At 39.4% G+C, this 23560-nt stretch overlaps 2 protein-coding genes across 3 annotated transcripts in view; one reads left to right on the forward strand and one right to left on the reverse strand.

Annotated features, from left to right (window-relative positions):
• The window catches only part of PRDM6 (PR/SET domain 6), a 232337-nt gene extending 223525 nt beyond the window's left edge, over positions 1 to 8812 (forward strand). Inside the window, exon 8 of the mRNA XM_053220302.1 lies at positions 8600 to 8812. Coding sequence (XP_053076277.1) covers positions 8600 to 8618 — 19 coding nt within the window. The 3' untranslated portion in view covers positions 8619 to 8812. The remainder of the gene's footprint in view (positions 1 to 8599) is intronic.
• A 3462-nt stretch (positions 8813 to 12274) lies between these two features.
• Positions 12275 to 23560, reverse strand: part of CEP120 (centrosomal protein 120) — a 76453-nt gene continuing 65167 nt past the window's right edge. The window contains exons 20-22 of one of the 2 annotated variants that reach the window (XM_027076816.2): positions 22918 to 23063; positions 12717 to 12849; positions 12275 to 12468 (exon numbers count right to left, since the gene is read on the reverse strand). In XM_027076816.2, the coding sequence (XP_026932617.1) occupies positions 12298 to 12468; positions 12717 to 12849; positions 22918 to 23063 (450 nt within the window). In that variant the 3' untranslated portion in view covers positions 12275 to 12297. Of the gene's footprint in view, positions 12469 to 12716; positions 12850 to 17329; positions 19163 to 22917; positions 23064 to 23560 lie in introns of those variants that run through there. The other variant, XM_027076818.2, reaches the window with a different exon arrangement.

The raw sequence follows: 23560 nt of genomic DNA on the forward strand, positions 1-23560 counted from the left end.
ATTTAGGGGGTGTTTTTAAGAGTGTTTATTACATTTGTATCTGCACCCATTATTTCAAGTATCTCCTATTAAAAAATGGTTTTTATTTATTAATAGAGAATTATCTGAGATTTACTGCAAGCCATCACAACTTTATAGCCTCCTTGTAATGGTGTTAAACAGGCAAAATGTGTGCTTGGGTATTAAACTTCATGAAGAATATCCAAGAAATTATTAGTCATCACCCCTGGGTTAGGAAAGAATCTTAAATCGACTATATAATCTCTAGTAGTAATTGAATATTTCTTTTCAGTGTTACTTATTAATAATGTAATTCAGTAAGTGGTTTAAAATTATATGACCTTTTAGGTATTTGTAGGTTCTAAAATGTTATAATGATACAGTTTTCTGGAAAGGACTTTTTTGTCAGATCTGAAGACATAGTTTTGACATGGCACATATTTTGAGTAGTAGTACTGTATTAAAATTAGGGGGAAAAGCATAAATATTATCCTGTTCCTTTAGTCAGCATTATACCTGTACTACCCCTTAAATGTAAAGTTCCTGAATATTAGTGTATATGTGTTCTGTTCCACTGCACTAGATTTTTCCCCCAGTTTTATTGAGAAGTGGCTGACATCCATCACTATGTCATTTTAAGTCACACAGCTTGATGGTTTGATTTACATATATTGTAAAAGGAATCCCACAGCAGTTAACAGCTAACCCGCTGGAATTTCTGTCCCTTTCCCAGAAGACCCCTGATGACAACAGTGTCCTTACTCACTAATAGTTTCTCTGGGATGAGTGTTTGCCAGTCTGTGTTCTTTTTTTTCCCCTTTTGATTCCTTCAATTCTGTATTTCCTTTTTGAATTCAATACAGTTTTGCAAACAGTCTGAACTTCCTTGTGAAGAAAAGCAAAGGTAAACCTGTACATAGTATCAGCTAACTTCACGCACAGTACTTTCTGTTTGTGCTGCAGCTGTGGCCATGGCAGTCTGTGACATACAGAAAAGATTTCTCGGTTTCTGTATTTTGTGTTTCAAAAAGCAAAGGAGGCTGTGATACATTAAACAAAGATTTATCTTTAAAATGGTTCAGGGCCGCCTGGGTGGCTCAGTTGGTTGGGCGTCCGACTTCAGCTCAGGTCATGATCTCGTGGTCCATGAGTTCGAGCCCCGTGTCGGGCTCTGGGCTGATGGCCCAGAGCCTGGAGCCTGCTTCGGATTCTGTATCTCCCTCTCTCTCTGACCCTCCCCCATTCATGCTCTGTCTCTCTCTGTGTCAAAAATAAATAAACGTTAAAAAAATTAAAAAATAAATAAAAAAAAAACGGTTCAAATAAGCATTCTCCAATATGGTAACCACTCAAACCTCAGTTACATGGAACATCCATGTAGATGGAAAAGTATATGCCCTAATAGGGCTGAACAAATGTATTACCACTGCATTAAATAATAAGAACTAGGGACGCCTGGGTGGCACAGTCGGTTAAGTGTCCGACTTCAGCCAGGTCACGATCTCGCGGTCTGTGAGTTCGAGCCCCGCGTCAGGCTCTGGGCTGATGGCTCAGAGCCTGGAGCCTGTTTCCAATTCTGTGTCTCCCTCTCTCTCTGCCCCTCCCCCATTCATGCTCTGTCTCTCTCTGTCCCAAAAATAAATAAAAATGTTGAAAAAAAAATTTTTTTAAATAATAATAAGAAGAAGAACTAAATACAGTTGAACAACCAAGAATACCATGGTAGCTATTATTTTTTAAATGCTTGTTTTTGAGAGACAGAGACAGAGCATGAGCAGGGCAGGGGCAGAGAGAGAGGGAGACACAACATCCGAAGCAGGCTCCAGGCTCTGAGCTCTCAGCCCAGAGCCCGATGCGGGGCTGGAACTCATGAACCACGAGATCATGAGCTGAGCAGAAGTCAGACACTTAACCACCTGAGCCACCCAGGCACCCCTGCAGCTATTATGTTAATATAAAAATTTTTGTTTTTAAGTTTAACAACTTTATCAAGACATGTTGAGGGACCCCTGGGTGGCTCAGTCATTTGAGCATCTGACTCTTGATTTCAGCTCAGGTCATGATCTCACAGTTTTGTGAGTTTGAGCCCCACATTGGGCTCTGTGCTGGCCGTGCACAGAACCTGTTTGGGATTCTCTCTCCCCCTCTCTCTCTGCCCCTCACCCACTTGCTCTGTCTTTATCTCTGTCAAAATAAATAAACTTAAAAAGATAAAAATAAAATAAACTTAACAAAAGACATTGATATAAAAGTGTGTACTGAAAGCATACAATCAGAAAAGTTTTGATATGTATAAATCTGTGACACCATCACGTCAAAATAATGATTGTATCCCATACTACAAAAAGTTTCCTTGTAGCCCTTTGTTTTGTTTGTTGTTAAGTAATCTCCACCCCCAAACTGGAATTTACAGCCCTGAGATCAGGAGTCACATGCTCTACTGACTGAGCCAGCCAGACGCTCCTTCTTGTACTTCTTTGTAATTCCTCTGTGCTGCCCCTTCCCGTCCCTTGCACCCCAATACTAATGGATCTGCTTTCTGCGACTGTAGATGAATCTTTGCTTTCCAGAACTCTCTATAAACATAGACATAGCCTGTGGGCTCCTTTTTTGTTGCATTTCTTGTACTCTCTGAATATACTTTTGATAATTATTTCGAGATTCATCCTGTTCCTTGTATCAGGAAACTGATTATTGTGGAGTAGTGTTCCATTGGATAGCTATGCCCGTTTGCTCATTCTGTTGATGAACATTCAATCTGCTTCCCATCTGGCTACAAATAACGGTCCTATGAACATTCATCTACAAGTCTTTGTGGGACATATGTTTTATTTCACCTAGGAGAAGAATGGGCAATCTATTGAGTCCGTTGAATTTTAGTCGTTCTAATTGTTGTGTACTAGTAGCTCACTGTGGTTTTAATTTCCATTTTCATACTTAGTAATAATGAACCTCTTTGTATTCACTTATTGGACATTCACAGATCTTTCTGAGTGAGCATTTGTTCAGATGTCTTATCTTTCTAAAAACTGGGTTTCTTATCGACTTGTAAGAGCTGTTTATATGTTCTAAATACACACTCTGATTCAGATACACGATTTGCAAGTGTTTTCCTCCAAGTTGTGGCTTTTTTTCCTATCATTCTCTAATCAGTGTTTTTGAAGAACAGGGTTATTAATTTTGATGAAGTTCTAATACCAATTTATTCTTTTATGGATTGTGCTTTTGATGTTATATGTAAGAAATCTTTGTCTAACTAAAAATGACAAAAGTATTCTCCCATGTTTTCTTTGAGAAGTTTTATAGTCGTAGATTTTACATTTAGATGTACGAACCATTTTGAGTTAAATTTTTGGACTTTTCTACTTCATCGAGATGTAATTCACATATAACCTATTGTGTAAGTTTAAGGTAACATAATGATTTGATAGACATATATATATTGCAAAATGATGGCCACAAGAGGATTAGTGAACACATCCATCACTTTCACGTAATGATTTTTTGCGTGTGGTGAGAACTTTTAAAATCTACTCTTCGAAACTTTCAAATACACAATGCACTGTCGTTAACTGGTCACCATGCTGTACATTACGTCCCCAGGACTTAATGTACGTCCCCTGTCTTGTAACTGAATGTTTGTACTCTTTGACCACCTTCCCCCATTTCTACCACCCCTGGCAACCAGCAGTCTGTTTCTGTGACATCGATTTTCTTAGATTCCACATATAAGTCAGATAGAATACTTGTTTTTATCTGCCTGACTTATGGTACTTGGCATAATAACCTCACGTTTCATTCATGTTGCTGCAAATGGCAGAATTTCCTTCCTTTTCATGGCTAAGTAATCTTCATCTGTTGATGGACACTTAGGTTGCTTCCATGCATTAGCTATTGTAATGTTGCCATGAATATTCAGGTTTTTTTTCTTCAAGATAGGGATTTCATTTTTGTTGAGTATGTACCCAGAAATGGAATGCTGGCTCCTATGGTAGTTCTGTTTTTCATTTTTTCAGGAACCTCCTTAGTGTTTTCCATAGTGGCTGCACTGATTTATGTTCCCACCACAGAGCACGAGGGTTCCCTTTTCTCCACATTGTCACCAACATCTGATATCTCATCTTTTTTTTTTTTTAAGTTTGTTTATTTATATTGAGAGAAAGAGAGCGGGGGGCAGAGGCAGAGAGAGAGAGGGAGAGAGAGAATCCCAAGCAGGCTCCATGCTGTCAGCGCCCAGCATCGCAAGTACCTCTCCTTTTTGATACCAGCCATTGTGACCGGTGTGAGATGATAGATCATTGTTTATCTATCATTGATTTACATTTCACTAATGATTAGTGATGTTGAGCACCTCTTGGCCATTTATAGGTCTTCTTTGGAAAAGTGTCTATTCAGGTCCTTTTCTTGTTTTTAAATTGGATTACTTGCAGGGGTTTTGCTATTGAGTCATGTTCCTTATATATTTTTGGGGTATATATTTTTTATTAAAGTATAGTTGACACACAGTATTTCATTTCAGTTGTACAGCCTACTGATTCCACAAGTCTATACCTTATTCTCTGCTTTCTACAAGTATAGCTCCATCTCTCACGATACAACACTATTGCAGTAATTTTTACTGTATTCCCTATGCTATTCCCTTCCTCCCTACTTATTCATTCCATAACTGAAAGCCTGTACCTCCCACTCCCCATCACCCATTTTGCCCACTGTCCCCATTCCTCTGGTACCCTTCAGTTTGTTCTCAACTCTGTATTTGTAGGTCTGTTTCTGTTTTTTGTTCGTTAGATTTGACAAATATGCAAAATGATATGGTTTATGTCTGTCTGACTTATCTCCTATAACATGATACCCACTGGGTCCATCCATGTTGTTGCAAATGACAAAATCTCATTCTTCTTGATGACTGAGTAATATTCCAGAGAGCGTGTATACAACACATCTTTACCCATCATCTATGGATGGACACTTAGGTTGCTCCCTTATCTCGACTTTTGTAACAGTGCTGCAAGAAAAGTAAGAGTACATAAATCTTTTCAAATTAGTGTTTTTGTTGGCTAAATACACACTGGTGGAATTACGGGATCATATGGTATTTCTGATTTTAGTTTCTGAGAAACCTCCATCTTGTTTTTTCCACAGTGGCTTCACGATATACATTTTCCGTGAATGAGGGTTCCTTATTGCCCTCATCCTCACCAACACTTGTTATGTCTTGTCTTTTTCATCCTAGCCATACTCACATGGGTACGGTGGTATCTCATTGTGGTTTTGATTTCCATTTCTCTAATGATTAGAGACGTTAAGCATCTTTGCATTCATCTGTTGGACACATGTATGACTTTTTTGGAAAAATGTCTATTCAGGTCCACTACTCATTTTAAAATTGGATTCTTTTTATTGTTTGCTGTTGAGCTATATAAGTTCCTTTTTACATTTTGGATGTTACCCTTTTATCTTGGAAATATCTTCTCCCATTTAGTAGGTTGCCATTTCATTTTGTTGATGGTTTCCTTTGCTGTGCTGGAGCTTTTTATTTTGATGCAGTCCCAATAGTTTTACTTTTGTTTCCCTTACCTGATAAGACCAGTCTAGGAAAATGTTGCAGGGCACCTTGGTGGCTCAGTCAGTTAAGTGTCAAACTCTCAATTTCGGCTCAGGCCATGATCTCACAGTTCATGAGTTCAAGCCCCTCACTGGCAGTGCAGACCCTATTTGGGATTCTCTCTGTCCCTCTGCACTTCCCCTACTCACGTTCTCTCTTTCTCTCTTTCTCTCTCTCTCAAAATAATAAACTTTAAAAACTAGAAAAATGTTGCTAAGATCATTGTCACACAGATTACGGAGTTGTTTTTTCCTAGGAATTGTATATTTCAGGTCTCACATTTAGGTCTTTAAATCCGTTTTGAATTTATTTTTGTGTATGGTATGAGAAAGTGGTCCAGTTTCATTCTTATGCATGTAGTTGTCCACTGTTTGCATTATTTGTTGAGGAGACATCTTTTCCCATTGCTTGTTTTTGCCTCCTTTTTTAAGATTAATTGAACCTAAAATTGTTGGTTTATTTGTGGGCTATTTTGTTCTTTTGATCTATGTGTCTATTTTGGTGCCAGTACCATACTGTTTTAATTATTATAACTTGGTAGTACATCTTGAAATACAGGATTTTGGTACCTCTAGTTTCATTCTTTTTTCCTCAAATTCGGCTTGGCTCTGAAGAGTCTTATGTGGTTCCATGCATATTTTACTTTTACTTGTTTTAGTTCTATGAAAAATGGTGTTGGTGTTTCGGTAAAGATTGCATTGAATCTGTAAATTGATCTGGGTAGTATGGATATTTTAATAATATAAACTTTTCCAGTCTGTGAGCATAGTATGTCTTTGCATTTGAGTCATGTTCAATTGCTTTCATCAGGGTTTTATCATGTTCAGAGTACAGGTCTTGCACCTCCGTGGTTAAGTTTATGCCTAGGTATTGTATTATTTTTGGTGCAATTATAAATGAGATTGTTTTCTTAGTGTCTCTTTCTGCCACTTTGTTATTAGGGTACAGAATCAGAACTGATTATTTCTGTATGTTAATTTTGTACCCTGAAACTATACTGAATTTATTTTAATAGTTTTCTGGTGGCATCTTTAGGGTTTTGTATGTATTGTATCATGTCATCCACAAATACTGAGTTTTACTTCTTCCTTACCAATTTGGGTGCCTTTTGTTGCTTGTTTGATGGCTATGGCTACGGCTTCCAGTACTATGTTGAGTACAAGTGGCAAGTGCCTTAATTCCTCACCTTAGAGGGAAAGCTCTCTGTTTTTCATCATTGAGTGTGATGTTAGCTTTGGGTTTTCATAGATGACCTTAATTATGTTGACATATGTTCCCTGTAAGCTCACTTAGTTGAGAGTTTTTATTCTGAAAAGATGTTGAATTTAGTTCAGTTTTCTATATTATTTGTCATGATCATATGATTTTTGTGCTTCATTTTGTTAATGTCATGTATAACATTGATTGACTTGTGAATATTGAACCATCTTTGCATCCCAGAAATAAATCTCACTTGATTGTGGGGAATGATCCCTTTAATGTATTTTTGAATGTAGATTGCTAATATTTTGTTGAGGATTTTTGCATCCATATTTATCAGGGATATTGACCTGTAATTTTTCTAACTTCCTTCCTTCCTCCCTCCCTTCCTCCTTCCCTCCCCTCCCCTTCCTTCCTTCCTTCCTTCCTTCCTTCCTTCCTTCCTTCCTTCCTTCCTTCCTTCCTTCCTTCATGTGTGCATCTTTGTCTGCTTTTAGTATAATGGTAATGCTGGCCTTATAGAATGTATTTAGAAACTTTTCTTCCTTTTCTATTTTTTGGAATAGTTTGAGTAGAATGATTATTCACTTTTCTTTAAATGTTTGGTAGAACTCTCCTATGAATCTATCTGGTTCTGGACTTTTGTTCTTTGGGAATTTTTGGTTACTGATTCAGTTTCTTATTAGTTTTTGCACCTTTCATAATTACTGTTTGTTCCTGATTCAGTTTTGGAAGATTTTGTGTTTCCAGAAATGTATCCACTTTTTCTAGGCTCTCCAATTTGCTTGTATATGATTTTCTGTAGTACTGATAATCCTTCGTTTGTGTGTGTGTGTGTGTGTGTGGTGTTGGTTATTACTTTGGTTATTACTTTTCTTCTTTCATCGCTGATTTTATTATTTGGGTCCTCTCTCATTTTTTCTTGCTGCATCTGGCCAAAGGTTTATCAGTTATGTTTATCTTTTGAAAGAACCAGTTCTTGGCTTCACTGATCTTTTCTACTGTTTTTTAAGTTTCTAATTTATTTGTGCTCTGATCTTTATTATTTCCTTCTTTCTAGTAACTTTGGATTTTATTTGTTCTTTTCTAGGTCCTTTAGGTGTACAGTTAGGTTGTGTACTTGTGATTTTTCCTGTTTCTTGTATCACTGTGAATTTCCCACTTAGCACAGGTTTTGCTGGATCCAAAAGATTTTGGACTCTTGTGTTTCCATTTTCACTTATCTTCATATATTTATGTATTTATGTATTAAGGATGTTTTATTCTTTATATTTAGAGAACAAGTGGATGAGCAGGGGAGAGGGGCAGAGGGAGAGAGAATCTTAAGCAGGCTCCACACTCAGTGCAAAACCCTTTGCAGGGCTCGATCCCACAACCCTGGGATCATGAGCCAAGCCAAAATCAAGAATCTGACACTCAATGAACTGATTCACCCAGGCACCCCATCTTTGTTGTTTTTTAAATTTCCTCTTTGCTTTTTTGTTGGTCCATTGGGTCTTTAGGAGCATGTTGTTTAGCTTCCATGTGTTTGTAGTTCTTCAACTTTTGTTTTTCCTTGTAATTCATTTCTAATTTTATAGTTCTGTAGTTGGAAAAGATGCATGATACAATTTCAGTCTTCTTAAATATATGAAGACTCTTTGTGGTCTCACATGTGATCTACCCTGGAGAATGTTGTGTACTTGAAAAGAACATGTATTCTATTGTTTTTGGATGGAATGTTTTATATACATCTGTTAAATGCAGCTGGTATAATATGATGTTCAAGGATACTGTTCAATTTTCTGCCTGCAGGTCCTATCCTTCGATGTAAGTGGGGTGTTCAAGTCCTCTAACTGTGAGTATATTACTTTAGTTTTTCCCTTCGTGTCTGTTAATATTTGCTTTATGTTTTGGGTGCTTCATTGTTGGGTCCATAGATAATTTCAATTATTACACCCTTTGGTTTAATTGACCCCTTATCATTATGTAATGCATGTCTTTGTTTTAAAGTCCATTTTGTGTAAAATAAGTATTATTACCATGGCTTTTTTTTTTTTTGCTTCCATTTGCATGGAATATCTTTTTCCATCCCTTTATTTTCAGTGTATATGTGTCCTTAGGTCTGAAGTGAGTCCGGTAGGTAACATAGAGTCTTGATTTTTAAATCCATTTAGTTACCCCAAATGTTTTTTCATTGGAGCATTTAGACCATTTACATTTAGAGCATTTGCCATTTTGCGAATTGTTTTCTGATTGTTTTTGTAATTCTTCTCTGTTCATTTTCTTGCTCTAGCTTTGTGATGAATGACTATCTTCAGGGTTACACTTGACTTTCTGAGTCTGTGTATTGATTTCAGGTTTCTGACCTATGGTTACCACAACGTTCATAAATAACATCCTAAGTATATAGCAGTTTATATTAAGTTGACGGTCACTTAAGTTTGAACATGTTCTAAGAGAATTTCATTTTTACTCCTCCACATTTTATGTATAGATTGTCTTTTTTCCTACATCTTTGTATTTTGTGAGTCCCTTAACTGATTTTTTAGGTATAAATGATTTTACTACTTTTGTCTTTTAACATTTATACTTGTTTTCTAAGTGATTGCTTTACTACTCTTATTGTATATTTGCTTTTACTGATAAAATTTTTTAGTTGTATAACAATTCTTTAACAATTCTTGTAAGACCAGTTGAATGGTGAACATCTCCTTTAACTTTTCATGGTCTAAGGAAGCCTTTCTCTCCTTCAATTCTGAATGATAACCTTGTTGAGTACAGTATTCTTGGTTGTTGGTTTTTCCCTTTCAGCACTTTGAGTATCTTGCGTCACTCCATTGAAGCCTGCAGAGTTGCTGCTGAGAAATCAGCTGATAGTCTTATAGGGTTTCCCTAGCCCTTCACCAAGAGCTTCTTTCTTTGTTGCTTTTTAAATTCTGTTTATCGTTAATCTTTGGCATTTCAAATCTGAGTCATGGTGTGGTCCTTCTTGGGTTCCTTGTTTCGTACCCTCATGCTTCCTGAACATGAATGTCTGTTTCCTTTCCCAGGTTCAATAAGTTTTCAGCTGTTGTTTCTTAAAATCAGTTTCATGCCCCTTTCTCTGTCTCTTCTCCTTCTGGAATTCCTGTAATGTCAATGTTTATTCAATTGATGTTGTCCAAGAGATTCTTAACCCATCCTAGTTATTTTTTTTCCCCTCTTTGCTGTAAGCTTGGGTGCTTTCCATAAGCCTATCTTCCACATTGCAGATCTGTTCTTGTGTATCCTCTACTCTGGCTATTGATTCCCTCTGCTGTATTTTTCATTTTAGTTATTGTATTCTTCAACTTTGGTTCTCTGTAACATATTTTTTTAAATTTTTTAAAATGTTTTTATTTATTTTTGAGACAGAGAGAGACAGAGCATGAGCAGGGGAGGGGCAGAGAGAGAGGGAGACACAGAATCCGAAGCAGGCTCCAGGCTCCGAGCTGTCAGCACAGAGCCTGACACAGGGCTCGAACTCACAGACTGTGAGATCATGACCTGAGCTGAAGTCTGACGCCCAACTGACTGAGACACCCAGGCACCCCAATATATTTTTTAATCTCTTTGTTGACGTTCTTACTTCATCTAGTTGTTCTCTGTACTTCATCCCCTCTTCTCTCCAGCCTGGTGAGCATCTTCATGACCATTACTTTGGACTATTTATTAGGTAGATTGGTTGCCTCTGTTCCTTTTAGTTGTCTTTCTGAGGTTTTGTCCTGTTTGTTGGGCACACATTCTGTTGTGTCCTCATTTTGCTTGACTTCCTGTGTGTATTTCTGTGAATTAGGAAGAACAGCTACTGTCCTAAACTTAGAGGAATGCCTGTGTATGATGGTCCCCTGTGTAGACTCTGTGCCTCCTGACTGTAGCTGGCCAGTTGGAGCTGTGGCTGCTGTGGGCTGGGAGTCCTGGGGCACTTCATGCTGGGGCTGTTCTGGTGGGATGACTGGAGATGTGGGGGGGCATGGGCCAGGGCCTTCCTGGGGCTGTCTGCACAAAAGACACTCTGGCAGGACAGCTGAAGCTGGAGTGCAGGCTGTGGTGTCCTGGGGTGCTCAGTTCAAGGCGTACCCCGGCAGGGGGACTGGAGCCAGGGTGAGCACTGTAATGAGCACTGACCAGTGGTGAAGTGTTCACCATGCTGAGGTCACCTTGGTGGGATGGCTCGGGTTGGGGCAGGCTGGGGGCTTGGGATTTACCGAGGTGGCAGGCCAGCCCGGGCTCGCAGACCCCACTCTCCTCCACACTCTCAAGGTGGAGGGGGAAAGGAAGCCCCTCTGATCCAGAGAGTTCCAACAGCTCCTCAGGGCTGGTTCTTTTATATTCCAGTTACCCTGTGAAACCAGGGCTCTTTCTCCTGTGCCCCAGGGCAAACAGTTCTGCTCCGTGTCTCAAAGTACCATCCCTCCTTACTGCGCTTTGCAGCATCAGGGTGGGTGTTCTCGCAACTGTGTCTCTAGCTCTCCCACAGTTCTCTGCGGGGTCTGTCTTTTGTCGTTTGGAAGCTGTTCAGTCAGTTCTTCAGGAGGAATTCCTCTACAATAAATATGTGTACGTTTGGTGCCTTGGTGGAGGAGGTGAGTTCAGGGTCTTCTCTGCATTTCAATGTAAATTTTAGATTCACTGTCTCAATTTCAACAAAAACAAAAGAACCTTGATGGGATTTTTATAGGAGTTATGCTAAACGTGTAGATCAACTGGGGGAGAGGGGCGCCTTAGCAATACAGACTCTTCTGACCTAAGTGGACATCATGTTTCTTTACTTACTTAGGTTGTCTCAGTGGTGTTTTAGTTGTACCTATGTAGGTCTTTCAAATACGTGTCCCATTTATACCTAAGTGTTACATATTTTTATGCTGTGGGGATTGTTTGCTGGTAGTATATACAGATACTACTGATGTTTGTAGACTTTTACATGTTGATCTTGGATTTTCCAACCTTGCAAAACCGACCTAGTAGTCCTGGTGGTAGTTTTGTAGATTCCTTTGGATTTTTTTTAAGGTAATCAGTTACATCATCTGTAAACAGATACTCATACCTTTATAATTTGGATGCCTTTCTTTTTCTTCCCAGTTTGAGTTGTAATCGACAAAATCATATACAAGGTATACAGTGTAATGATTTGATAGGTACATACACTGTGAAGTGATTACCATAATCAATCCATCGCCTCACATAGTTATCATGTGTACGTGAGTGTGTGTGTGGTAAGAACGTTGAAGATCTATTTGAGCAAATTTCAAGTATACAGTAGAGTATTAACTATCTGTTTTTTTCACATAGTTCCCTCTGAAGTTTCAATGTGACTAGCAGCTAAGCTGATGTAGTTTGACTAAACTGAGCATGTATCTCGAACAGCTCTGATATTACCCTTGGTATCCAAATACTCTTAAACTGAGAAAAGTCCCTTTTGCCATAAAATCAATAAGCATTAGTAGAGCTTTTATTAATAATCCTGTGATTGGAAGTTTTGGTTAACTTCACTAGCCAGGATGCAGAGTCATCATAGGAAAGGTAGAATAGTGAGTGCAGACAAGGCTCAAGAACATAATGCAGAACCGGTCTTCTGTCCGTTCTTGGCTGTTGATTGGTAAAGGGAATAGAGGCCCACTGTCCCCTCCATGGTTCACAAATACCCATGAAAGGTCTAATCTCTGAGATAGAACAGGAAGAACAATGTTAGGAATTTATATGCAACTGAATAGAGTATTATACTAAACGAAGGATTCCCAGTTTACAAATGCCTATGTAAACGTAATAACGTACAGATACACAAATATAAGAAAACATAAATATACATAATCACGATGACTACCTCAGTTCATCTGATCTCAGTAGAAGGCGCAGATTATTCTCTTTGGTAGAAGGACACGCCACCGGGACTTGCTCAGCTCATACGCACCCTGAAGGCAGTGGCACCGACACGGCAAATTTCACGTGGGGCTTCAGGCAACAACAGACTAGGCTGCCATTTGCTCCTCCTGCGTCTGTGCGTCTGCGTCTGTGTGTTGGATTCCAGACATCTCCTTGTAGATCTGGACAAGGACACTGAGGTTCAAATGAATAAAAGAGCCAGCAGAACCACTGGCCACCTTGTAGACCTGAGAATGAACAAAGGTCGACCCAAGGACAAAATTGGGGCATGAACTTCTTTCTGCTCCTTCTCCTTCTCCTCTCTTTTCCTTTTTGTGGATTTTTAAAAGAACCTTTTAAAGACACATTTTGGGTGTCCTTTGTTCCTGGTAAACACGCACATGCAGAGAGATCACGGAGAGGAGTGTGGGTTGACAATGGATTGACGGGAGGCTGAAACTGGGCTGGCAAATATAATTTTTATTGGCAAAAGTCTGTGGTCTAAAGCACTTCTGAAGACTATTTATAAAAAGATTTCCCATTTGGTACCTTTAAAAACATTTTTTTTAAATGTTTATTCATTTCTGAGAGTGGGGGCAGAGAGAGAGAGAGAGAGAGAGAGAGAGAGAGAGAGAGAGATACAGAACCTAAAGCAGACTCTAGGCTCTGAGTTGTCAGCACAATGCCAAACGCAGGGCTGAAACCCACGGACTGTGAGATCATGACCTGAGCCAAAGTTGGACACTTAACCGACTGAGCCACCCAGGAGCCCCACCCATTCGGTACCTTTATTTTCTTTGGGGACATTTTACAAATTTCAGTTAGTTACCTAAATAAACTTGTGTCAGAGACCAAGAGAAGACCATTAATCTCATCTGCCAACAATGAAGCTAAGCCAGGAACTGAAATTTCCTTCCTCAGGCAACAGTCAGGTGAAGACACCAGTCTGCAACCCTATCTCATCCAATCTAAACAGCATGACTGAAGATAGCTACTCAATATTCATGCCTCACATTCTTGATTTGACAGTCTGTCTTCTTCAGGGCATCCCATTTTGCACCGAATCTGAACTGAACTCAGGTAATAGAATAACGGTCTTGTTCGAAATCCCAAAGTTCTCTCAAGAAAACAGATGGAAATGGTAGGGGCCACGTATTGATGTTTCACATGACGGAAAGAAGTCCTACAGCTGGAACTACTCGTTCTTTAAAGCTCTGAATCCTGTTCAGTCTACTCGCTAATAGAAGAATTTGCTGAAGAAGAGCTTAAAATACTGCAAACCTACCAGGCTCAGGCTCCTCAGTATGGGGTTGGCATTCACAGAAATTTATAGTAATGCCAAAGTTAAGATTTTGCAGCAATATTTCTTTTTCTCTGGCCAAGTTTTAATATAAAATGTTGAGGAAAACTCAGCATTCATCCACTGTGTCTGCATGCTTTCGACCAGTTAACATGTTAATCAAGAAAAGGATTGTGCTGTCCAACTATTAGTTTACTTGGAAAAGAAAAAATATTTGCCTATGAATTTGTGGATGAAATGTTTCCAAAAAGAAATTATAAATGGGCCTTATTTTAGTTCTCTCCTGTTATGAATGACAGGTTTAACATTCCTAGAAACCTTAAGAATATAATGACTACATCTTTAAAAGCCCCTAGGGATCCCTGTGCATTAACGTATCAGTCAGTAAATTATTATCTATAAATTAATCTTTCTAAGCAGATTTCTACCCCCCTTTAATTTGAAAGCTAAACTTGTGCGTCTCCACTTGAGCAACTTCATATCTGAAGAGCCTACATCTGTAAAAACATTTCTAATGAAAACACGAGGACAACCCCAGAGAAGCAAATAAAGTGAGATTTAAGTATATAGCAGCCTTCTTACAGTTGCATTCCTAACAACAGTGGATTCGAACTTGATGCCACATAGAGGTTATATAATACCATCAGTATTATATTCTTTTGGTTTCAGTGAGAAATTTAAGTGCTTACACCACCCTGTCTGACTGTCCCATTTACACCAGGATAGAGGAGTTACGGCTCGGTTTCCCGAATCACGGAAGCCGAGGGAAGCAGAGAGGAGGAAGCAGAAGGACTGCTCTAGGGCAGGGAGCAGTAAAGGGAAGGCTGGAAAGTCTGGGCTCCAATGCCGGTGGTACAGTTGTCAAAACACAAGTATCAAAGATGGACTTCAATTTGCACATTCTGCCATAAGAAAAATTATTCAACCAGACTTTATTCAGCACTCTCACACAAATTACTTCATCAGTTGGTAAGCCCAACCAGTAATAAGACTACTAAGCCTAATTTAGGCAACTAGAAATCGGCTGTGAAAAGTTCTCTCTCCAATTTGTTACGTCCGTGGTCTGGGCTATCTGCAAAATGAGATGCCAGTGTTGTTTTGTCTGGTTTTCTCTTGTTGTTGTTGTTGTTGTTGTTGTTGTTGTTGTTGTTGTTGTTTTAAGACATTAATTTGATAAAACATGAACGTAATACAAGTTTCAAGGATCCTCCAATTTACCTTTGGAAGTCAAAATGGAAACGCAGTCATTAATTTCATTAATTTTCACTCCGGATTTTGTTAAGAAAGGTGCAGCAGACATCTAACAATGCACGCGATCAGAGAATGAGAAGACAGGATCTTCAAGGATGGCTTGATGGGCAACTCAGGTGTAGAAAACGTTCAGCATAACAACACTGGGTAGACAGATCGGAGGCAAACTTTACGGTTTTTAAACATTTTTTCTAAAGATGTTTTTAAGTTTATTTATTTTGGGAGCGAGAGACAGCACATGCATGCGAGTGGGAAACGGGCAGAGAGAATCCCAAGCAGGCTCTGCAGTGTCAGCACAGAGCCTGACATGGGGCTCGATCTCAGGAACTGTGAGAACCTGATCTGAACCGAAATCAAGAGTCAGATGCTTAACTGACTGAGCCACCCAGGAGCCCCTCACCTTTCACTATTATTATTATTCATGACTGCTTTGGTAGGTGACTGATAGTAAGAGTTGAGCTGTCTTCATTGACTGACAAATGTTACACCCTTATTTTGGCCTTCTGCCTATTATCGTTCAATACAACATCTGATAAAATGTTGTATACCATAGGAGCTGGCTCTAAAAAATTCCTCGGGTTTTCCAGTATATCCAGTTTCAAATACCAACTTTGGGGGGGCACCTGGGTGGCTCAGTCAGTTAAGCGTCCAACTTCAGCTCAGGTCATGATCTCGTGGTTCGTGAGTTAGGGCTCTACCTCGGGCTCTGTGCTGACAGCTCAGAGCCTGGAACCCGCTTCAGATTCTCTCTGCCCCTCCTCCACTCACACTCTGTGTCTCTCTCGAAAATAAACAAACATTAAAAAAAAAAATTTTTTTTTAAATACCAACTTTGGGACTTGATATATGAAATGTCCCCAAGAGTCAACTCCACAGCGACAGAAGGTACAGTAGCGGCTGCCAGGAACTGGGCAGAGGGGAGAATGGCAAAGAACTTGCTCATGCATATGGGGTTTCTTGTGAGGATAACGAAATGTTTTAGAATTAGTGATCGTTGCACAACTGTGTGAATATAATAATCACCGAATTGTATACTTTACACTGGTGAATTTCAGGAGTGCCTGGCTGGCTCAGTCGGCTGAGGGATGGCCTCTTGATTTCGGCTCAAGGCATGATCCCAGGGTCAGGGACTGAGCCCTACATCCAGCTCTGGGTGGAATGTGGAACCTGTTTGAGATTCTCTCTCTCTCTCTCTCTCTCGCCCTCTTCCCTGCTCATGTGCACTCTCTAAAATAAAAACCACAGTGATTTTATGGTTGTGAATTATACCAGTAAAAAAAAAAAAACAAAAAAAAAAATCAAGTTAGCTATTCAGTCAAGCTGGACACAGTGATAGCAAGAGGCCAAATTTTAAAATTCCACACAGAGCTACCAGCGGACCCCTTTTCAGACCAGAACAGGCAATGTGTTGTGGAAACTGAGAGATGAGATTCAGGCCGGGCAGTCGCTGGACACAGTAGTAAGTGGGCCAGAAAAGTCATGTGGTCACAGGAGACTGTTGTTTTCTCAAGTTGTCTGTGCAGTGCCTTGATACATCGTTCGATCTTACTCAGACTCCCACATCTGCCGGCACATCAGGAAGCGAGGTCTACACAGAAATGACCGGGCTACACTGGGAAGGGAACTCTGCACGCTTACACGGATGGGGCACCGCATCGACCTGGGAGACGTGACCCACCCTTCCCGTGCACGATAGGCCGGCCTCAGACGGGGAAACTAGACTCTCTCCATGTAGAGGGACCATGAACACTTAAAGGTCAATTTTATTTCACCCTAAAATATTGGATGGAAGGGCTGCCACTGGGCGCAGTAATGAGAAACGTGTTCGCCAATCCCCACGTTATTTATCTACTGTGGTTACACTCCCAGTCCAGACACTGATGCTAACTCAGTAAGGCGACCGGTGTTAACACATTCACGGACACTTACATATGAAATGGCTGTCGCTCAAGGACTCCAGAAAAGGAGTTTCAGATGTTACCAATTTTAAGAGACAGAAAAGCATCCGCGATGTAAGCATTTAAAAACCAAAAACACAAAGTGACTCGACGGGGAGTACCGAGTGCTTGCCGACCCTGTGCCGGAACAACAGTAACAGACTGCTCGGGATCTCCAAGAGACATCGGATTATGACTTTTATTTGTTAAGTGACAGAGCCAGAGGACGGCTTTACAGAAGGCGAAGTGAACCACACACCAGATGAGAAAAGTCCTTTTGTTTCTTTAAATCTGAGGCCCCCTCTAGTGTCTGAAAACAGTCACACGCAGCACACAAAGCAGGTGAAGGCACAGTCACAATATTTTACCAGAGACCTTCCGAAATAACAACACTCCTGTTCCATTCGTGGGGCGTGAGTTAAAGAGAGAAAGGTTTAACCATAATTAATATTTCCGATTCCTGCTGTGATTCACCTAGTCCGTATTCTCTCACTCAGAAATTTCTTTCTCTGTTTTTTACTGCTGGGTTGTTTTTAGAAGATGAATACTTTGTTATTAAGGAAACAAAATGAAACCTATAATGTGTGTTGGGGCTTTGCTTTTCCAAAAAATACACCTCCTTGAAAACAACGGAAAATTATTTTCATGTTTCCCAACAGCCTGTTCTGCTTTTATGGAAGTTCTCGGTAAATGTTACCTATTTCCTGAAGTACACTTAAATTTATTGTATTTGGGCATCAGGAAATTTCAAACAGCATGTATCTTAAGACTCACATAATCTGTGAATCTGCTAACCAGCCTTTTCGGTACCCTGTAAAAGGAGGTAGAAAGTGTTGCTCTGAGGACAGATGTTGGCCACGAAGAAGACGTTGTATAGGAATTCTCAGAAGCTTCTATAGACAGGGCACTACATAAATCCAATGACTTCATCTCGTGTACTTTAAAAAGACTGATTAAGATTAGGGGGACTAAAAAATAGCCATTTTTCACTCCTCCTTTCCCAGCACGGGCCTTTGTGTCTGTTTGCCTGTTACATTAGAGGGTTTGGGTTAACAACGAGCATCAGTGTTACTGGAAGATAAAAAAAATCCCTCTTTTCAAGAAAAGAAAACAATACAATCTTGAGCAGGAGATGGGCAGAGAAGACCTTTTAAAGCTAGTACTGTCATCTTCCTGCAAGATAATAGCACACGGAAAATTTGGAAATTCAATACTTGCTGAAACAAGTTTGCTCTGTATGAATTTTATTTACACAAATGACTGTTTTTGTCATTCACTGTGTGTTATGGCTTCTCTGCATCGATCCTGTTTTCTGTTGTCAAACCTATCCTTGGCAAATAGTTACAAGTTAAAAACACAGGCCATCTAACATGAGTTAAATAAAATTGGAGAGATCTCTATATTCAAATGAACAGGACACGGCTTTTTTAAAGTGCAACATAGACTCTTTTGGCTCAACATGAAAAATTAGGTAACTGGAAACTACCATAGTCATGAAAAGCTGTTTTGAAAGTTAGCCATGAAATCATAAATTATGGGAAATAATGAAAAGTCATTTAAAGTGAGTGTATAAAATGCAATGACAAAACCAGGGTGGGAGAGGTAGCATAAGGTAAATAAAATCAAATAAATACTGTACAATAACATACAAAATTCTCCTTGTAAAAAATTGAAAATAGGTTTTTAAAACATCCATTTTCTCTTCTTTTGAGAGTTTGACAACGAAATTAAAATTTAAGCCTGGAGTCTCTGTAAAGATTTTCCAAATGTTATTAATTACTGGCATTGTGTTTTGCCAAAACCTCTCTGATCTGTCGGTCTAGTTCGCTTATTATTCGATCCTCGTGATTATACACACCCGTCCGCATCAAAGTATCCCTTTCTTCTATGAGTCGAGTCAAATAATCATCCAAACCTTCTTCCAATGGGTTGCCACATGGGCTGTCCATTTTTCCACTTGCAATCTCTCTGGAATCCTGGTACTGTTTTTGTTCTTGTTGCCTTAACCTGAGAAATCAAGAACCAATACCACTCTAGCAGGCAGCAAATACCATGTTGGGTTCTGATTTTTTTGTTAACAACCCCGTTTTAAAAAATGACTTAATGGTAAATTATGTCTGTAGTAGGATTTTCAGGAAGACGACAAAAACCAGCATTCGACTTGGCTAGCCAGAGTAAGCATACTCTTCAAAGACAGTTTTGAAAACAATATTTGTTTTTCTAATAATGAAATACATAAAAACTGTAGACATTCTGGAAATGTGCAAAAAAAGAAAATGAAATCATTATGATCTTCCTTTAGATAACCCATCCAAGTAATAATTTTCTATGAAAAAGTCATGTGTATTTTAAATATTTTTCTAAAACACTGACGATAGTATACAGGCAAAGCTGTCTATGATTTTTTTTCACTTCCTAATATAACAAAAGTTTTCTTACATCTCTAAGGGTGCTTCTACAGGGCTCCCCAACACTCCATCATTTGGATGTACCGTTACTTAATCATCCTTTATTGCTGATATTTAGGTTGTGGTTAAACCTTTGCTGTTGTTTTGAACAGAATATCCTTCTCCATTCATTCCACAAATGTACCAAACAGTACTAGGTTTTGGGGATACTACAATGAATCGTGAAGAAAACTTTCCATTATGGAGCTGAGGTCACTGAGCATTTGTAGAAAGTGAAACTGTACGGATGTGAATGCCTGGTTCAGAGGGCATGTACATTTGAAGACTCTGTTTGCCAAGTCTTCACATTATGTTTGTGATGCCTCATCCAGGAGACAGAGAATGGAGCAGGTATCAGACTGGAATCGGGGTACTTCCGATGGAATACTGTTAACCACACTGCCTTGTAAATGTCATATACTTAGTATACTTACTATGTGATAGTGATACCAAGTTTGGACAAGGCATATGTTTTGTTTTAATTGAGAATATACCATTAAGAGAGAACCTCATATTCCTCTAGCAAGTAGCTATAAAAATGTTTTCATTTGCAACTACTCCTAAATTTTGTTGTTATAAATAAGAAGGATGAAGCAGTTAAGTCTGAGCCCCGGCTTCTGCATGGTCTTTAGAGTAACCATGCCAATGAGAACCAAATCCACTTGTGAATTGACAGAGTTGGGGAGATGCAGTGAGGAGAGTCCTGGTCTCACAGACAAGGAGGACTGAGCCCCGAGAAAGGGTGCAGGACTCTTGACAGCATACACTTTGGTCTGTTCAAAGTGTATGAACAAGATTCCCCACAAACGAACAGGAAACTGAAGTCTACAGTCCAAGAAGGATACCAAACATCTCCATCTGCTGTGAGAGAAGAAGCCTAAGTAGTGAAAGCACTGTGGTTTGGGACAGGGATGGAAATCAAATGGTTAATGGGAAAATGGTACAAATTAGAGCGATTCGTATGGATGCCGCCCCTGTTGTGATTTTTATAGTTCTCTTGGAGAAAGGGGTCCTCTGTGCAAACTAATGACATATGACACCAAACTATGTATTAGAAACTCCAACCATTTTCATGTTCATCTGTTTATGCATGAAAGATAAATGGAATTTTTATACAAGTGATAGATTATCCCTACTGCATCTTGACTAAAATGCAAATCACCCATCAGGCTCACAGTAGATCTTTAGAAACTTATAGCTGAAAAAGTCCATAAAGTTGTCAAAGGACACTCTACATCCCTGACAAACACTGTGTCTGGCCTCCACCTGCACGTTTCTATCACTAGGAACCTACTGCTTTGTACAACTGCTCTGTTAGAGTTCTTTCTTACAAAGAACTTAGTGTCCAGGCTTCTCCTTTCCAACAGCTGGCTATGATTCTGCTCAGGAAGGGCACCGACTTCTCTTTAGCTCGGTAGCCCTCCAGCTACTTGAAGACAGCTGTCTAATACTCTGCCCTAGAGTTCTCAAGTTCAATATCCCTCACTCTCCTAACCACCTTTTAGGTCACATTCGGTCGGAAGCCCTCAAGGTAGGTGACTGACTTGAAAACGTGTTGCACGTGGGTAAGAACACCCCAGGTGTGGTTTTACCAGTGCTGAGTAACTGAACACATCTCTCCATGTCCCTAACTGCAGTGGCACTTTGACAGCCAAGTCACACGGTTACTAGTGGCCACTCAACTCCTCCCTGGCTTCCTCACATCAACCGTTTTATTATGTCCTGCCCATCACTTAAGAGGTTTTTCTTATAAGGACTCTGCTTTTGTTTCTAATCTACTTATTGGTTTAAGTTCTCTCTAAATCCTAATTTCTTGAGATTAATAATCTTAATATCTTATTAATAAGATTTAATTTTGCATGACCTACAAATTTGATACCAAATGGCTATCTTCAGCCAACAGAATCGTGCTTAGTAAGTAGCAGAGGCTTAATATAGAGTGGCCTAGAACCAAAACATGCACTAGATGCATATGGCAGCAAAATGCTGGAAGGCGAGGATCATGTTACTTACTAATTTGTAACATCTTCCACGTTTACAATACAGTGACCACCAAATATGTGATTAAAAATGAATATCCGAAAATGGAGCCTGCAGCATGGCACGACAGACCTTAACCTTTTCCAACTGATATTTATGTATAAATATCTAAGTGTAGTTGTTTAATTCAGCTCTGAACCCACCTAATAGTGACTGCATCTGTCAAATGTATGTGCTGTGGACCGAATTTTGTGTCCCTCAAAGTTAATGTGCTGAAGCTCTCATCCTTAATGTAATGGTATTTGGAGAAAGGGTCTTCGGGAGATGAGTAGGTTTAGATGAGAGCATAAGGGTGGGGATCTCATGCTGGGATTCCTGCTCATAGCAGAAAAGACACTAGAGACAGTGGGAGGACACAGTGTGAAGCAGCTATGTACAAGCCAGAGAGTCCTCACCACAAACTCAACATGCTGGTCCCCTGATCTGGAACTTTGAGCCTCTAGCACTGTGAGAAAGAAATTTCTGTTGTTGAAGCCACCCAGTGTACAGATGGCAGCCCAAGCTAAGATGGTTTGCTGTGCTGAAATGAAAATACTAGTATCTTGATCAACTAACTTAAAAAGTCTTCCCCCAAAGTCCGTAATTTGTTCTTATGCTGCTTTCTAATGATGGCTTTTCTGACATGCAATACTGCTGAAATCGTAACTCAGATGAACATGACATTCCAGAGAAGTCCAGTGGTGAACAGTAATTAAAAACACAGCCACAGAATCACATGTGAACCCTGCTGGCTCCATGATTTACTAGCTATGTGACCTTGGAAAGGGTACTTAAATCTCTAATCAGCAGGTTCCTCGTCTGTAAATGGGGATGATATCTTCTTCACAAAGCTGCTTTCAAGATTAAAAAAAAAAAAAATAGCCAACAAAGCATTTATAAAAACTCCTGGTCTGTAGTAAGGGCTCAATAAGTAAGGGCAATTTTATTATTTATATTAATAATACAACTAGATTTGAAGTGTCTTACCTTTATGTTATTAAAAATTCAGTGTAATCAATTACCTTGAAATAGTAGCGAGAATCCTACAGCAGTCATACAAAAATAAAATTTAAAGGATTAACGCTATGAATAGGAACAAAAAAGCTACATACACCTACATTTATGGCAAAAAATAGCATAATGGTCCTTAGTGTAGATTTTCTATTTTGCTAGTCCACTACATTTTTCTTAAAGCTCTGACATTGTACTTTCCTTGGACCAATAGCCAATTAAAGGTTCTCCTACTGGAACTTGCATTGGTGTCTGGAACAAAAGGGAATTTTTTGGTTATTATACCTGTTTAATTCATTCCTTATATCCAACAATTCTTGTCTCTCCGTCTTGACTGTATCTTTTTCCTCAGCAGCCAGGTAACGTAGTCTCATCTGTTCCAATTCTTCTTGCTGTTTTTTAAGACGAGCCATTTGACTTTCTTGTTCCCGCTCGAAAGAAAAAAACAAGCCAGTACTCTTATGTTAGGAATAAATGTATCTCATAGGACTGTGACTTGTGTTCATAATCCTGTTAGATGATCCCCATGATATAGCCATGCTCTCCAATTGTATGAGTCACCTACTATCTGGGAAGGCCCAGGCTCTCTTGAAAGCTCTCACTCGTCTTCTTGTCATAAGCCATAATCATTCATGGCCCAATCAGTGAATTGAGGTTAGATAACCACCATAAGATAACAGAAGATGAAGGAAAGAAAGAGTCTGCTGTCAACATAATGATGTGCCCCACGGAGCAGTGGTAAAAGCATCTAAGAAAGAGTTTCATTATACAAAGAAGTACCCTGAAAAACTGAACTGTCTCTGCACTGGTCACTAATTCTCCTTCAAGCTCAGGTAATAAATAATATGCCTTTCTACTCTTCTCCAAGATCACACAAAAATCTCTGCAGCTAGGATATGAAATTTCTCTAGAATGAATGTCTAACCTT

This window comes from Acinonyx jubatus, chromosome A1 (assembly GCF_027475565.1).
Source record: "Acinonyx jubatus isolate Ajub_Pintada_27869175 chromosome A1, VMU_Ajub_asm_v1.0, whole genome shotgun sequence".
Classification (NCBI taxonomy): domain Eukaryota; kingdom Metazoa; phylum Chordata; class Mammalia; order Carnivora; family Felidae; genus Acinonyx; species Acinonyx jubatus.